The following is an 18,485-nucleotide window of genomic DNA, read 5'->3' as shown; positions in this document are numbered from 1 at the left end:
TACCCAAAATATTGGTGATTGGTTCCCTTTAAGTAGGCAGTATCGCATCATAGTTCTTGATTAAATTTCTAAAACACTGGTGGATTTCTTTATTTGGCTATGTTTACACAACGTTGTTTTTGAGTAAAGAACAGACGCTGATTGCAATGCAATCAGCAGCCATTCTTTACTGCAGGGGCGGCATTGCATTGAAGTCAATGCAATGCTGCCAGCTGTATGCATGCATCGTTTTTTTAAGACCTGTTCTTTAGAGTGGGTGTCAAAATAATGCACCTGCCTATTATTCCGGATGCTGTTCACTGAACAGCGACTGGAAATAATAGCTGTTCACATAATGTAAAGTTGGTCGATAGACGTATTTTACATTGAAGTGAATGGTTAATGAATTTGGGGGCCCGTAAGTCAAGTGATAAAAAAAAAAAAACATTTAAGAGGTATCTGCTGCAGGACCGTGCTGAATGCAGCCCGGCAGCTGGCAACAGGCGCTGTTAAACGTAGTGTCAACATAGCCCTTCTGTGAAAAACAACATTATTTATTGCAGGATAGTATCAAAAGCCGTGTCGTAGGACTGCAACATCTCTTTCCCAGTTTGCCCACCCTAGCACAATGAGGTAAATGTGGGGCTCAGCTTGTTGCAGAGCCCTGGTCGAATCCTCTGCTGTGTTGCGAGACACTTGCGGTGAAGACAGAATTAGTTACTGAAGCAGGAGCCTCAGTTCTCACACAAGTTTATGGTGGTATGGTCACCTGTTGGGACACATACACAGGGCTTAATGGTAAAATCAATATTTTATCTTGTATTAATGCAGTTCTTGTTCTATTGCCATTTATTTTAGGGAATAAACCCATAAATGAACAAAGCAGTAATTCCTTCTCCATTCACACTCCGCCAAACATCTAGCAGTTAAGTCTCACAATTATGAGGAACAAGTACATTATTTCTGTGGAAACCATAGTAATGTTCACAGTACCTGATGGAAGCAATTCTGCTTTTATCACATTTATTTCTCTCTTCTTTCTGCTCAAGCTGATTAAATTGTCACCGATAAAAACAATCCCAGGAACTGACAAATAGATGTGAAATCTGGGTTGTTGAATAAGTCCAAAGCTGCTATGGAGGATAATCTGATTGAAAGAAGAATATTGGTAAAGTCATTTGTTTAAAGTTTGAAATGTGTTCATATTGTTCCCATGTTAAACAAAAACTCTGCAAAGGGGAAGAATATTTGTCCAATCTTAATCTGGCCATACATATTAAAATCAAACCAAACCCCTCAGATGCAGGGGCCAAACTAATGTGTAAAGGGCTGTCACAGCAATCCCTTCTGTGGCAGAAGTAAAAAAACAAAATGAAAATGAAACACACTGGATGTTGGCAGTGGCTTATTTCCCTCCCTTGAATTCTTGTTGGGATGTAAAGCTGTTGGCCAATTATTCTTTTATTCAACCGACAGCTACTACATAGTAAGTACAGTGCCTGCTTAAGCCCTACCTAAGGCTATATTATCTATATTATCATCATCTTTGAAGCTTATATCTGGCATATTTGCTAGGTAAATATCCCACTTCATATGCTAAGTGCATCCTTTTGACTCCATTCAGTTAATTGAGTGTAAACTTAGCAATTTTATATAAAGGTATACAATAAAAAACACACACTGTACAATATGTTTTTTTTTATTTTTTATATTAGTGACATATCCTACTGAATGCCTATAAAGGGTAAGTGATTGTACTCTTTCACCAGGGGTATACATCAGGAGATCCATTCATAAGATTTAGAATTATCAACTCTTTCATTGAGTTTTGGCACTGGATACTATTATATGGTTTTAGTCAAAGTTATAATTTATTATTCTTTTAAAATGTGTAATGTATTATGTTGTTTCCTTGTTAAATTTACAGTAGAATATGTGGTTATAACATATGAAAACAAGTTTTTCATTGACCATAATTTTCACTTAAATATATAGAGGGGTAGAACAACTTAATATTAGAAGGACTGTATGGAAGCTGCAAAGAGGGGCCTAATACTTTAGGGGAGGTTCCCAGAGAGATCTAATACCAGGCTCGGACTGGGCCACCGGGGAGCCTGGGGATACCCCGGTGGGCGCCCCCCCCTCCTCCCTCTTGCTGGGCCCTGCCCCTGAACCAGAGAGGGGCGTCCTGTTTAGATTTGGTTTAGTATGGGGAGCTCAAGGGGCCCCCTGCTGGCTCCCACACTGCTGTGGGGAGTAAAGATCGGCATCAGGGCCCAGTGAGCTAATCATGGGCCCTCCCCTCCCCCTGCACTTTGTCAGTGTGGCCCAGCTCCCGGCACTGCTCTCTTCCTGCTTGTCAACAGGAAGATGCAGAGAGAAGCAGCAGCTGCCGCAGGGCCCCTCCATCCCCCCTCCCCTCCGCAGTGACGGCTGTTCTCTCTGTGCTGTGTGTGCTGTCGGTGCAGAAGAGAAGGGGGAGGGGCTGCAGGCTGCCGGTCTGGCTGGGAGAAAAGGAAGATGAGATGGAGACAAGAGGACTCACTGCAGGACTCACTTCCTGCCCTGCTTAACATGTGAGTTTTGTTTACTGTATATTTGTCTGTCCTAGTCATCTGTGTGTGTTTGTACATCTGTGTCATGTGTTTATGCATGTGAGTGTTGTGTGTGTGTGTGTGTGTGTGTGTGTGTGTGATCTGTGTTTGTATCATTGTCATTTGTGTGTTTGCATGTTTGTGTCTATGTAATGTGCCTAAGTGGCTGTGTGTGTGTGTGCATCTACCATGTATATAGTGTATATTATGTAATGCAGTTCTATAGATATTTTACTGTATATAAGTAATCTGCATGCTTTTATATCTGTGTATCTATGTTTGTGTGTCTGTCCTGTGTCTGTGTGTTAGTATGATTACATGTATGTATATACTGTATGTAAGGTGTGTTGTGTCTGCATGTTTGCGTATCTCAGCAGTATGTCATTTTGTGTGTATGTATGTGTATGTGATAAGAAGTTTGCACTCTGGAGGTCCCAGTTGTGCAGGAGATCTGTGAGGCTTAGGCGCCGATCAGCAGATTCAGGATTCTCACATCAAAGATGATAGGAGTTGTAGTAGACGTAACAGTAAGACTTTAATCAATGGATGACATGTTTTGTAGAAAACCCTCAATAGATCTGACAAAGAGGGTTCCCCTAAAAACGCCTCATCCATTGATTAAAGTCTTACTGTTACGTCTACTACAACTCCTATCATCTTTGTTGTGAGAATCCTGAATCAGCTGATCGGCGCCTAAGCCTCACAGATCTCCTGCACAACTGGGACCTCCAGAGTGCGAACTTCTCAATTATTGCACCAACTCAAAAAAAAAAAATATCTATATAAGCAGCAGCAGCCGCAGTAGAAAGAGGTAGGATAATGCACCCCATCTAAACACAGTTAAAAAAAGCAGCAGCAGAGACAGCACCAAATTAGTAAAAAATCTTGTGACTTTATTCAAACCCTCTAGTGTGATGTTTTGATTTTAGTCACACTAAAGTCACTTTGTTGCTGTCTCTCCAGTGCAATGATTGTGCAGAGTCTCCTGGTTCCGTTGAAAGGGCTGCAGATGGCGTCAAGGTGTATAAACTACCACTAAAGTGACTGGCAGTGTTGGGCTTGTAGCCTATGGTGAGCTGCAAGTTTTGCCACTGGCACAAAACTGTTCTGCAGTAATAAGCCATGTGCGCCTGCCTTTTCCTTGTACATGTATACAATGGCAGATTACACCTTAAAGGAAACCTGTCCAGGGTGACAGGCTCCCGACCCCCTGTTAGATCCCCCTATACTTACCTTATCGCGCCCACTTCCTGAGCCGGTCGGGTGAATGAGATTTCAGCGCCCGAAGCCCGGCGCGCACACTCACAGGAGAGTCAGATGCTCATAGAGAATGAATGGGGAGTCCGATGCTCCGTCATTCTCTATGGGCATCGGACTCCTCCTGGGTCGGGAGCCTGTCACCCCGGCACGGGGGGGTGACAGGTCCTTTTTAAGGCTAGATTCACACTATGTAAAAGTACTGCTGTTGTTGCCATCAGCAACAACGACCGTACTCTGTACGGTGTGGGACACTGCCTTTACTGCTATGAGATCCCGGCCGGAGAGTATACACATGGTATACACTCCGGCCGGGACCCCATACGGCGCCGCAAAGAACATGTCAGTTTTCTGCCGCCGCAATTCAGTGAATTGGGGCCGAATCCTCTGGTGCACTCCCGTCTGCTTCTCCCGGTCCTAACTCACTGACAACCGATCAGTCAATGTCATTTATGAAGGTCCTTAAAAGTCTTATTCTAGCCCAACAGCTTGTGGCGAGGCTAGAATAAACCGTCATGGGTCTGCTCTGCTGGAGATTGTAATAGAAGAGAAGACTAGATGGTCATTTTCACCTTCATCTTCTGAGGCTGTGTTCACACGTGACATTTTTCATATGTTTTTGCAGCAATATTCTTGGAATTTCATTTAGGTTTCTACATAAATAATGCTGTTTTACCAAAACTGCATAAATTAGCAACAACTGTACAAGTGACTGGCAGTGCACTAGTATTGCTGCTCACATACACAGCTCTATGCAAAGTCACTGTAGTAACATGAAAGGTTTGCCGCTGATTATGTCTGTGTATGTCGGGTGGGCCCCAAGAATCAATTTCCCTGGTGGGCCAAGGTACCCCAGTCAGAGGAATCTAATACTATAGTATCTTAAACTCAATTACTAGATTGTTCAGTTTGGATACTGTTTTTACTCTGAAAATTTTAGTATTGGGAGAGGTCTGTGAGAAAGGAGTAAAAACCTGGGCTTATTTTATAGCTAAAAAAAATCCAGCACTACAAAAACATGGCCACTTTTCCTCCTCTCTTGTCTCCAGTTCAGGTGCGGTTTGCAATTAAGCTCCATTTACTTCAATGGAACTGAGTTCCAAACCCCACCAAATCTGGAGACAAGAGAGGGTAAAAAGTGGCCATGTTTTTGTAGCGCTTGATAACCCCTTTAAACTAATATTGGATTATTACCCTATACTATATATGATTTTTTTTTTAATGCCTTCAGGCAACAGGCATTCCAATGGTTAATGTTACGCACAGAACAGTACAGTACACAAAACAGTAGTACCAAATTATTATTTTTTTGGCACACTTTTAGTATACAGCTGTATACCCTATATGTGAAGTTTTCACTAAGTAGATATACTGCAGCCTATTCCTCACAGTGCACTCCAGCTGAACACACTCATATGCTGCTAGCGGGTTTAATAGCTGTATATCTTTAGAAAAAATTTGTTCCTTCTAAAATTTTAGCTCTAACAAGGGCTTTTGGGGGTCTCTCCTGCCTAAAATCACCTAACGCCTAACTGTCCCTGCTACACACACTCTCCCTGACTAGCTCCAAGTAGCATCTGAAACCGAATCTGAAAACCACTATTCTTGTAATTTGAGGGTCATATGGTTTAGCCAGCCAATAAATGCAGATGCTGATCACTGTCTGTGTGCTCCTAGTGCCTGTACCATATATCCTGCATAGGGATTGGTTAAAAAAAAGTGCCAGGGAAGGTGGAAGGGGAATCAAATTTTTACTGCATTTTTCGTTGAATACTTAAAAAATAAGTATTTCGAATAGTGTACTATCCGATCGAATACCTACTCGATCAAGCAGTACTCACTCATCTCTACCCTGGACCCTTATTCCACCGAAAGAAATCTAAAGTCTTTAGCATGCCAAGACATTTTGGACAATTGTATGCTTCCAACTTTGTGGGAACAGTTTGGGTTCAGCCATTTCCTGCTGCAGCATGACTGTGCCCCACTGCACACAGCAAGGTTTATAAAGGCATGGTTGGGAGAGTTGGATGTGAAAAGAAATTGACTGGCCTGCACAGATCCTATATTTCTACCAGCGTGTGAAAGAACAAATTGGAGCATAGCTGCCAGTCAGTAAACCATAAACCTCTGTTTAAAGTGGTCTACATGTGAGAACTAAGGAGTTACGATCGTCAAACAGCTTATAAAACACTACCTGCCAAGACATAATCATTTGAATAACTATGAGCACTTTGTTCAGTTTTTCTCATAACAATACATTAGCAAACTGCTGTTTCTGTAATTAAGTACGTTGATAAGTAGTGTATTTATGACAATACATAAAAAATTAAATACAATTATAATATATTATATAATGATATATGAAAAAGCACACAAATATGATGCATTTGGTATTATTAGTTAACATTTCTGTTTTTACTTGCTATGAGCAATCATATTCATTTACCACTAAATTGCTTCATCTTTTTTTTTCTAATAAATGAGGGAAAAGTACATTAAAAAGCTGGAGCACATCCACCTTTCTTGTCTGTTTTCATATTTTGATGGAAAGGAGAAATGTCATCTTTTTTTAAAAGATTTTGGCAATTTTGGCTTCGAATATACAGTGTATATCGAAATCGAATATAGATTGAATAATAATTGTGGGCCATGTGTTGTTTACACTTCAACTTACCAAAATATACATCAGTATATACAAATGATGAGTCAACCAAAATCCTCGAAAACTGATGCGCCGGAAATGTCGGGAAGCAAAGACATACATTAGTGCTAGAATAGCCAACAGCAAAACCCCAGTAAATCCTGGAAAAAAGAGGTGTGTCTGCATTTATCATCCGTATTAGAAAAATAGTATATAAATTAAAAATATATGTTGCCTTAGAAAGACAAAGATACATATTGTGGTACATACATGTGATCAAAGTATTACGTTTTATAAGAAATTGTCAGTGGTACCTATGGTCACCAATCCGATCACATTTTTTATTGGTTGCTATGAAAAACATTATGATTTTTTTTAAGAAGAGTTTTCTATGTATGAGGTTTGTTGTCTACTGACAGATTCAACACTAAGCATTGAAATTGCAACACCAAGGAGGAAAAGCCAACAGGTTATGCAAATTGAGGAAGTAGCAGGTGTTACTTAGTGCTACAAATGCTTGCATTTTCAAGCAGTTAGCTCCAATCTGTGGCATGTATATGGGGTTTAACTGTATAAAAGCCAGATTTAAAGCAAATGTTTTTAGCCACCTGAAATCTCAGAAAATCTTTCAATAATGAATCCCACTTTTGCCTCTGATGCAATGTTACCTTAACGAGGGGCTGTTACACCGATCCTACCCCCGGGAGTATAGTGTAGGGCGATGTAATGTACTTCAGCTGGATTCATCTAGCCTTTATTTCAGGGATACTAACAGCTGTTACACTGATTTGGCTGTGGAACCAATGGTACAGCCATTTCTCCAAAGTGTCATGCCATGAACAGCATCTCTAAACTTGTCTTTCATACAGCACTTCTGCCACATAATTGGTTAATAATTTCAAAGGGAACTCCCAGCAGTATAACTTGATGTCACACTGTCACACCCTTTTTGCATTATGACTTCTCTGCACAGGTGTAAAGGGTAAATTTAGCAGTTTTCATACCTTATTTTATATCATATATCATGGTGCTTGTTCCAGGTAATAGTAATCTTTTATTATCTGCGGATTGTACCACCTGAATGGGGCTTCTCGTCCGAAGCGCTACTTAGTCCCACCCACAATGGCGTCATAGACCTCGCCCCTCAGTAACATCATAGCCGTCTAGGCCCCACCCAATGACGTCACGGAGGGACTTTGCTATGGTGGTGACATGGGCGGGGCTAAGTAGCGCTGTGGTTATTAAGTTCCGCCCAGGTAGCACAATGCGCAGATGATAAAAGATGACTTTTTACTGAATAAGCAGCATGACGTATTATATAAAAAAAAGGTATGAAAACTGCAAAATTTACTCTTTACACCTGTGTAGAGAAGTCATAAGGCAAAAAGGGGGGGACAGTGTCACTTTAATCATTTGTGTGCCCAAGTGCTTTCAGACAACCATTATTGGCCCATTTCTCAAACCCCCATCATTGATAACCTACCAAGGCATGTGTATGTGTGTGTATGTGGCACTCATACTGCATACTGAATTATTTGAGATGGATCAATCAATCCTGCTATTTCCACAATTCCGCAACTTTTCCTCCTTGTCATTGCTATTCAGGAGTAGTAAGAAACACAACTAAAATGTAATGCCTTTTGTATTATTGAAATTGTTCTGATTCTAACAATAAAGTTTACATATAGTTTTTTGCCATAAAGTAAACTCGGAGAAAAAAAAAATGAACAGCTGACCTGCAAAATTGTGTTTCTTTTTTAATTTCAACCCACATATTATTTTGTTTTAAAGTTGATTATATGATAAAATAAAGGGTGGCAAAAAATGTACAAATTGTTCCCCAAAAGACATGCAAATCTGTCAATAGAAAAATAAAAATATAATGGATGAAAAAAAGTATATGGGAATTACTGAGACTGGAAGGGGTTAATAGCATGTGCTCAAAGGGGTTCTCCGTCCAAAAAATTATTTTAAATCAGCTGAAGTCAAAAAGTTATACAGAACTGTAATTTACTTAAAAAAAAAAAAAAAAAATCCAGTAATCAGTCATCCAGTACTTATCAGCTGCTGTATGTCCTGCAGGGCTCTCTGCTGCTACCTCTGTCCATATTAGGAACTGTCCATAGCAGTATCACATCCCCATAGATGCTCTGGCCAGTTTTTGATATGGACAGAGGTAGTAACAGAGAGCACTGTGTCAGACTAGAAAGAATACACCACTTCCTGCAGGACATACAGCAGCTGATAAGTACTAAATGACTGCAGATTGTTTAATATAAGTAACTGACAAATCTGTATGACTTTCTGAAATCGGTTGATTTGAAATTTATTTATTTTTTCACTGAAATACCCCTTTAAGGTGGATATTAGTATGTACAGTACCATCTCAAAATATAGTTAAACACCTATACACCCAAGAACCATGACCATTTATACACTATTCAAATGCAAGATATTCCCTCATGAAATGCTACACCTACAATGAATATCTGTGCCCAAAAGAAATTATTACAAATTTACTACCAAACGTAGTAAAAATATGAAAATCTGTATTAGATACTATCACAACAAAACAACATAAAAAGAAGACTTAGGGAGGCAGAAGGTCATATTACTGGGACAAGTCCTTACAATATAAAGTGCTGGTGCATCATTGCAGGTTTACAAGTTCATTTCTACAGCATAAATGCATGTGATAAAGTGCAAGTGCAACCAAATATAATGCTATCAGTATGCTGAACAAATCCTAGACCATCTTCTTTGTAAAGAAGCACAAAAGCCAGTGTAGTGCTTTATCAAACCTGGTGTCCCAGAATAATGGCCCCCACCTCACACTCCTATATATCATCTCTGGCACAAATGATTGGTTGGCTCTGATTACAACTGCCGACCCACCAAGTCTTAGTTTTATAATGTTTTGTTGTGATAGTATTTAATAAAGATTTTTTTATATTTTACTACGTTTGGTAGTAAATTTGTGATAATTTGGTTTGGGCACTGATATTCATTTTAGGTGCAGCTTTACAAAATATAGGCCTAGGGCAAGGAAGGGAAAAAGTAAGGGGAAAGCAAAATTAATTTGAAGCTAACGCAAAATATAGCAACAGCCTACCTCCTAGTCATGTGTAACTGTTACCTCTGTATCTCCTATAGATAGTTCTCCTACATAGTAACATTTATTAAACGTATTGCTGGCTAGTTACCTGGTATTGTCTGGAAAAACCACCAGTAATATTTATATGGAATTTCAGACCTTAAAAGAGAAATGTTGAAATTTTGTTAGCTAAGATCTTTAATCCTATTTATATTAAAGCGACTCTGTACCCACAATATGACCCCCCAAACCATGTGTACCTTCGGATAGCTGCTTTTAATACAAGATCTGTCCTGGGGTCTGTTCGGCAGGTGATGAAGTTATTGTCCTAAAAAACAACTTTTAGGCTATGTTCACACTGCGTAAAAGTACGTACTTTATGTAGTGTTGAACATTGCCTGGTTCTCTATGGGATCCCGGCCGGAGTGTATACACATCGTATACGCTCCGTCCGGGATCCCATGCAGCGCCGCAAATAACTGACATGTCAATGAATTGCGATCGCGGTCGTAGGAATCCCTGTCAGTTCACACAATGAAGCAAGCGGCTCCGAGCTTGCTTCATTGTGTGCTGCGAGAGGTTCTGATGCGGGCGCGTGCTGATGTTCTCCCATTAGAACCCTGCAGCTGGAAAGATCATACGGCCCATACTTAAGTACCAGCCAGGATGATTCGGGCAGAGGCCGGACGTTCCGTGACCCGGCCAGGTCACGGAGCGGCCGCTCTCATACGTTGTGGGAACATAGCCTTAAACTTACAGCCCTGTGCCCAACGGCCGTGGCTTGGAGTATCTGTGTCCTAACTTTGCACCACCCCTCCTCCCGGCCCTCTTCATCATTTTTTCTATTCATCTGCAATGAACACTGCACAGGTGCCTTAACTATCCAGCCCATATTCAGTATTCACACAGGTGATAATTAGTAGAAAATCTGCCTGGAGCATTCCTAATGATGAGGAGGACGGGGAGGAGGTACAGAGAGGTTGTGCCAGCCTAATGCATACACAATCTAGGCCACGGCCGTTTCACACAAGGCTGCAAGTTTAAAAGTTGTTTTTTAGGACAATAACTGTATCACCTGCCGAACGGACCCCAGGACAGATTTTGTATTAAAAACAGCTATCTGAAGGTACAAGCAGTTTGGGGCATCAGATTGTGGGTACTGAGTAACTTTAATAAGTTGTTCTAATGAGACATGTCTTGTTTTATATATAAAAAAAAATGTAAAAGCAAAGAATATGAAAATACTGAATAAATAACAAAAAAGACAATAAACGCCTAAGCTTAACATGTCTCTATTTACTGTATGTTGCCATGAGCATAAGAGACAGGACTATTTCATGATAAAGCGTCTACTGTACATTAATGATGGAAATTTTAACCTTCTCCTTCAGTGTACCTAAACACCTGACATTCAACAACTTTATTATAGATTATAGATCTGTATTAGAGATGAGCGAACCGGGTTCGCGTTCAAGTCCATCCGAACCCGATCGTTCAGTATTTGATTAGCTGGGGCTGCTGAACTTGGATAAAGCTCTAAGGTTGTCTGGAAAACATGGATATAGTCATTGGCTGTATCCATGTTTTCCACATAGCCTTAGGGCTTTATCCAACTTCAGCAGCCACAGCTAATCAAATGCCGAAAGTTCGGGTTCGGATCGACTCGAGCATGCTCGATGTTCACTCATCTCTAATCTGTATCATGGGAAACTTAATGAATTAATAGAAGACTAAAATACAATTTTATTTATGGAAAGTAAAGGATTTTCTCTGTCAATCTATTATTATTATTATTATTATTAACATTAGGCCTAATAATAAGCAAACACTTCTTGATCCATAGAGATAATTTTTCAGCAGTCTCTTTGTAATAACAGACAGGATTAGAATAAAAAGGTAACACCACTAGATAGATAATACAGCATCAGGCCAGTCACAATAGGTCATGTACACAGCTTACCTCCTCCGCCCTTTTCTCAATCACCTCTGCACAAGTCATTGAGTCAGGTGATAAATTTACCAAATTTAATTTCCTTACAATATCCTGGCAGCTGTGAGACTCCCTGCTTCTAAGCTGGATGAGTCTATTGTGTTGGGAGAGAATTTTTAACACAGGGATGGCCTGTTCTGCTGTCTTACTCTATGGTGGAATGTTATTATATGGGAGAAAAGCAATTTAGGATTTAGGAGTCCTTTCTATTATAAAGCAGCAACAGGAGGAGGAGAAGGAGAAATAGGATAAGAATAGGAGTAACAGAGGTAAACTTTCTATTCAGAAGTAAAGTAAAGAGTAAAAAACTTTCTTCTGATTTCCATTTAGCTGATTTAATTCAATAGATTTGTGATTCGCTTTAGACAAATTCATCAAAATAGTTAAATCCATTCTTTCATTGTACTCTATGGAGCAGTGGCCCATAGCTGAAACATCTCCGAGACAAAGAGAGTCTCCCCAGATTTGTGCATTTTTCTCAGAATCAAGTTGTAATATACATATGCATATATTTAGTAAACTTTTCATGCATGTACTGATAATTTTGCAATTCCTCATTGGAATAAACATACTGTACATAACTTACCCATCATCTATAAAAACTTTGGGAAAGATGCAGGAGAGAGTACTAAGAGGAGTAATGGAAAACATATATATGTTGACTGCATGTCCAGCACTGTGTAGAACTGTAGGAAAGCAATAATAGCACAATTAACTCTTACGTAAAACTATATATGTCAGGACTGGCAGGCGTAGACAAGACAAGAGACAGTGACCCTAGATCTGAACCCACCCACTGTCACCTGCCTACTTGCCTCGGTCGACCCTAAACGGTCGCGGACAACCACGGAGTCGGTCCCTACACTGCGCAGGTGAATACACAAAACGTAGACAGACAAACAAAACACAATAGAGGATAGTCAACCAGCAGGGCCAAAACCAAACAGACAACGCAGTACAAAATCAGAAGGAGAGCGGATAGTCAAATGTCAAGCAAGAGGTCAGAACACGGGCAGAGCAATAGCAAGGGGATTAGGACAGGGAACGCTGGGAAAGGAGCAGGGGAGCTGGGACTAGTGACAACTAATAGCCAGCGGGGAACTGAGGATCTGACTGCTTTTATCCAGGGTAAGAGCTTAGGTCCAGCAGCTGATTGGAGCAGCCCTGATTCCAGCACCAAGCTCAGCTGAACAGACCTAGCAGTGCAGTAACCCCTGCACTGCCAGAAGTCTCACAGGCAAGGCAGGTGTGGCTGAAGTAAAACACAGTTCAGACACAATTCCTATGCAAACACAGACAAAAATTCAGCGCCTCCTCGGCCGCCCGGCACAGACCGAGGAGCGCAAAGTCACATTCCTAACAGTACCCCCCCTCTTATGAGGGGCCTCCGGACCCTCTTTCAAAGGACTCGGCTTAGAGGGATTGCGAGCATGGAACTGGCGTATGAGACGAGGAGCATGAATATCTTTGCTCGCCACCCAAGTTCGCTCTTCTGGGCCGAACCCCTTCCAATGGATGAGGTATTGGACAGAGTTCTGCACCCGACGAGAGTCCAGAATCTTTTCCACTTCAAACTCAAGATCCCCCTGAACGACCAGAGGGGCAGGGGGAGTAGATGGCAACACTGGAGTAACATACATCTTTAATAAAGATTTGTGAAACACATTATGAATGCGCATGGTTCTTGGCAGTTGTAACCTGAAAGAAACAGGGTTAATGATTTCAGTAATGGCATATGGACCAATATATTTAGGTGCTAGCTTTCCGGACGGAACCCTAAGCTTCAAGTTTTTGGTGGAAAGCCACACTTTGTCACCCACACAATACTCTGGGCCAGATATGCGTCTTTTGTTGGCTTGTCTTTTAGAAGATTCTTGGGCTTTAACCAAGCTCTCAAGAGCTCGAGCCCAGACTGTGCACAGTCTACTATAGGTCTTTTCAGCGGACGGGTTAACAGATTCAGAAGCATGCGCAGATGAATACCTTGGATGAAAACCATAATTACAGAAAAACGGCGACATTTTGATAGATTGATTTTCCCTATTATTGAGGGCAAATTCTGCCAAGGACAAATACTCCTTCCATTTGTCCTGGGCACCAGAAACAAAGCATCTGAGAAATTGTTCCAATGACTGGTTCACTCTTTCAGTTTGCCCATTGCTCTGAGGGTGAAAGGCAGATGAAAATGATAATAAAGTGCCCAATCGACCACAGAACTCCCTCCAGAACTTAGACACAAACTGCACCCCTCTATCAGATACAATGTTCTCTGGCACCCCATGTAGCCGTAGAATATGATTGATAAACAAAGATGCTAAAGTACGTGAATTAGGAAGTTTCTTAAGGGGAATGAGATGGCACATTTTGGAGAATCTATCAACAACAACCCAGATGACAGTCTTTCCTTTTGATGGCGGCAAGTCAGTGATGAAGTCCATTGAAAGGTGAGTCCAAGGTCTCTCAGGTAAAGGTAGAGGATGTAAAAGACCTTCGGGTAATCTGCGAGGGACCTTGGACCTGGCACAGACCTCACAGGCCTCAACAAACAGTTTAACATCTCTGGCCCAAGTAGGCCACCAATAACAACGTGAGAGCAAATACTTTGTGCCAGCAATGCCCGGGTGACCTGCTAATACAGAACAATGGGTCTCTTCAAGAACCCTGAGTCTAAGATTAGGAGGTACAAAGAGTTTCCCATCTGGAGTATTCCTGGGTGCTAGGGACTGTGAGTTTACCACCTGAGCTGCAAGTTCAGGTTGGAGAGTGGCAATGACCACTCCTGGTGTTAAAATAGTCTCAGGTTCTTCCCTGGGGGCACTGCTGACATCAAAGCTGCGAGACAGGGCATCAGCTCGGACATTTTTAGAACCAGGACGAAAGGTAATCTCAAAATTAAACCGGGTAAAGAATAATGCCCACCTGGCTTGCCGGGGGGTAAGGCGTTTAGCCTTGTCCAGGTATAATAGGTTCTTATGGTCAGTTAAAACCTTAATCTTATGCTTAGCCCCTTCAAGAAAATGTCTCCATTCATCAAAGGCCCACTTAATGGCCAGTAGTTCTCTGTTGCCGATATCATAATTACACTCTGTTTTAGAGAATTTTCTTGAAAAGTAGGCTACAGGGCTTAAGTTAGTCAGTGTCACAGGACCCTGTGAGAGAACTGCTCCAACCCCTACCTCCGAAGCATCCACCTCAATGATAAATGGTTGCTCAGGATCAGGCTGAATAAGGATTGGAGCTTCAGAGAAACACCTCTTCAACTGTCCAAATGCCTGTACGGCTTCGGGGCTCCAGTTCACCAGATCTGCCCCTTTTCTGGTCAAATCAGTTAATGGTTTAGCAATGACAGAGAACCCCTTAATAAATTTTCTATAGTAATTGGCAAACCCCAAAAACCGTTGCAGGGCCTTGAGGTTAGTTGGGCGTTCCCATTTCTCAATAGCGGTCACTTTAAGGGGGTCCATACAAAAAGAGTTAGGGGTGATAATATAACCAAGAAAAGAGACTTTCTGGATCCCGAACTGGCACTTGGACAATTTAGCGTAGAGGTGATTCTGTCGGAGTAACTCCAATACCTTACGGACATGACAAACATGAGAGGACCAATCTGGTGAAAAAATTAAGATGTCGTCCAGGTATACTACCAGAAACTGACCAAGATATTTACGAAAGACATCATTTACAAAGTGCTGAAAAACTGCCGGCGCGTTACTTAACCCAAAGGGCATGACTAGGTATTCAAAATGCCCTTCAGGGGTATTGAAGGCAGTTTTCCATTCATCCCCTTCTCTTATTCGAATCAGATTGTAGGCCCCACGAAGATCAATCTTGGAGAACCACTGAGCACCCACAATCTGATTAAACAGATCCGGAATAAGAGGAAGGGGGTGCTGATTCTTAATGGTGATCTTATTAAGTTCACGGTAATCTATGCAGGGTCTAAGTCCACCATCTTTCTTCCCCACAAAAAAGAAACCAGCACCTAATGGAGAGCAAGAGGGACGAATATGACCTTTGCGAAGACTATCCTGGATGTATTCTCGCATGGCCTCCCTCTCGGGTCTGGACAAATTAAAAATTCTCCCCTTAGGATATTTGGACCCTGGAGTCAAATCAATAGCACAATCGTACGGACGGTGCGGTGGCAGAACTTCCACAGATTTTTCATCAAACACATCAGCAAAGTCAGCTACAAACTCAGGAATCTCTCCCTCCATAGTAGAGCAGTCTGTGACATTTAATGCAATACAGTGAGAAGAACACTTAGAACCCCATTTAATCAACTCCTTAGTGGACCAATCAAATACAGGATTATGTTGTTCCAACCAGGGCAAACCCAAAATTATGTCAGAAGACAAGTTATCCATGACCAGAAAATCAAGAATCTCCTTGTGTACTGACCCAACCTGCACCTCCATAGAAGGAGTAATGTACCTGACTTTACCCTGGGCCAGGGGTGTAAAATCAGCACCAGTAATAGTCAACGGACATCTAAGCTGAAGCGGGCATATTCCCAGAGCTGACCAGAATGCAGAATTAATGAAGTTGGCCGAGGCCCCCGAATCCACATGAGCGTAACCAGAAACAGATTTGTCTCCCAAAAACAAAGAAATAGGCAACATTAATTTGTTTTTCTTTTCAAGAGGTACCTGGGCACCTGAGTGACCCCCTCGATCGTCACTCAGGCGCTGGAGTTTTTCCGGAGGTGGTTCTGGTCTGGAGGTACATTCCCTCACCCGGTGTCCGGCCTTTCCACAGTACAAGCAGAGATTATGTTGTAGGCGGTAAGCCCGTCTAATCTTGGCATCCGCAACCCCGAGTTGCATGGGTTCATCTTGCAATCGGGGAACAGAAGGACTTAACTTAGTAGTAGAAACAGCAGAGGACAGGGTTTTAGAAGATTCAGGGGTGTCTTTCTCTCTGCGTCTGTCTCTGAGTCGTCTGTCCACCCGTATGGCTAATGTCATGGTCCCCTCTAAAGTATCAGGGGTAGGGTACACTACCAATAGATCTTTAAGCTGATCCGACAACCCCATCCGGAACAGGCAACGCAGAGCTGGATCGTTCCAGCCGGATGGTACACACCACTGCCGGAACTCAGCACAATATTCTTCTACAGGTCTCTTACCCTGTCTCAGAGAAGTAAGCTGATGCTCTCCTACTGCCGCCTGGTCTGGGTCATCATATAATAGCCCTAGGGCAGCAAAAAATTGATTCACGGAGGTCAACTCCATGGATCCAGGGGACAATGAAAAAGCCCACTCCTGAGGAGGACCCTGCAAGAGGGACATAATAATGCCCACCCTTTGGTCCTCGCCCCCAGAGGAGCAGGGGCGCAAACGAAAAAACAACATGCATCCCTCTCTAAATGTTCGGAAACTCCTCCTGTCTCCCTTAAACTTTTCAGGGAGCTGCACAGGAGGTTCCAGAGGTAGAGGGGTGGTCATGGTCACCTGTCGTGGTGCAGTCTCTTGCTCCTGGACGCGCTCAGCAAGGTTCTGAACCAGCGTGTTCAGACCTTGCATCTGGTTAACCAGAGCCTCCATGGCGTCCATGATGCAAGGTGACTGCAAAAAAAAAAATTTTTTTTTTTTTTTTTTTTTATATGGCTGGCTATTCTGTCAGGACTGGCAGGCGTAGACAAGACAAGAGACAGTGACCCTAGATCTGAACCCACCCACTGTCACCTGCCTACTTGCCTCGGTCGACCCTAAACGGTCGCGGACAACCACGGAGTCGGTCCCTACACTGCGCAGGTGAATACACAAAACGTAGACAGACAAACAAAACACAATAGAGGATAGTCAACCAGCAGGGCCAAAACCAAACAGACAACGCAGTACAAAATCAGAAGGAGAGCGGATAGTCAAATGTCAAGCAAGAGGTCAGAACACGGGCAGAGCAATAGCAAGGGGATTAGGACAGGGAACGCTGGGAAAGGAGCAGGGGAGCTGGGACTAGTGACAACTAATAGCCAGCGGGGAACTGAGGATCTGACTGCTTTTATCCAGGGTAAGAGCTTAGGTCCAGCAGCTGATTGGAGCAGCCCTGATTCCAGCACCAAGCTCAGCTGAACAGACCTAGCAGTGCAGTAACCCCTGCACTGCCAGAAGTCTCACAGGCAAGGCAGGTGTGGCTGAAGTAAAACACAGTTCAGACACAATTCCTATGCAAACACAGACAAAAATTCAGCGCCTCCTCGGCCGCCCGGCACAGACCGAGGAGCGCAAAGTCACATTCCTAACAATATACTTGTTTTAGCACCCAAATACACCGCAGCACCTTACAATTAGGGTATTAAAGGAGAACTCCAGTCTGGATTTATTTTTCCAAAATGCCAATATTGAAAACAATAGCATCCATAACATCCTCTGCCCTACATGGCATTTCAAAAAAATTTTCTTCAATAAAGCTACAGTTTTTAAGGTGAGTACCCTCTACATTTCTTCTTTTTTCTAGCACATGATGTTTTGATCATAGAACTGTCCTGGAAGTGAGCGCCCCATTCCATACACTATGTGCAGAACTCTGAATGACTAATATTTGGACTGTGCTATTGGTAATTTTTTTTTTTCACTATTCACATATTATGATACCATCACAAATTACAAATATACCAATCGATAGACAAATGTTACAGCATTTTATGCAAATTTAAACCTATAGAACATGCTATCAATTCCTGTTTTACGTTTCATTTTCTTATAAATCTTAAGAAGCATAGTACTAACCTGTTAATATAACAGCAGTTTTTGCAACAAGTCTGTGAAAATCCACTGCAGCATCAAAAGGAATATACTGATTTAAAAAGGTCTCCCTTAGAAAAGTGATGAGATTGCGACACATAGTGAGCAGTAAGTAGGAGAACATAAATGAGATACTTGCAGCAGTTCCTCTGGATACAATGATGCCTGGCAATGTTACTTCCCC

General features: G+C 42.0%; 1 protein-coding gene across 1 annotated transcript in view; it reads right to left on the bottom strand.

Moving 5' to 3' along the window:
• LOC138800082 (dual oxidase 1-like) overlaps positions 1 to 18,485 on the bottom strand; it is a 105,959-nt gene that overhangs the window by 20,809 nt on the left and 66,665 nt on the right. Inside the window, exons 24-28 of the mRNA XM_069981891.1 lie at positions 18,287 to 18,485; positions 12,142 to 12,241; positions 9,675 to 9,724; positions 6,505 to 6,632; positions 973 to 1,126 (exon numbers count right to left, since the gene is read on the bottom strand). The exon at positions 18,287 to 18,485 is cut by the window's right edge and continues 32 nt beyond it. Coding sequence (XP_069837992.1) covers positions 973 to 1,126; positions 6,505 to 6,632; positions 9,675 to 9,724; positions 12,142 to 12,241; positions 18,287 to 18,485 — 631 coding nt within the window. The remainder of the gene's footprint in view (positions 1 to 972; positions 1,127 to 6,504; positions 6,633 to 9,674; positions 9,725 to 12,141; positions 12,242 to 18,286) is intronic.

Source organism: Dendropsophus ebraccatus, chromosome 1, assembly GCF_027789765.1.
Source record: "Dendropsophus ebraccatus isolate aDenEbr1 chromosome 1, aDenEbr1.pat, whole genome shotgun sequence".
NCBI classification, from domain to species: domain Eukaryota; kingdom Metazoa; phylum Chordata; class Amphibia; order Anura; family Hylidae; genus Dendropsophus; species Dendropsophus ebraccatus.
The sequence above is the reverse complement of the archived record's forward strand: the minus strand, read 5'-3'. Positions and strand labels throughout refer to the sequence as shown.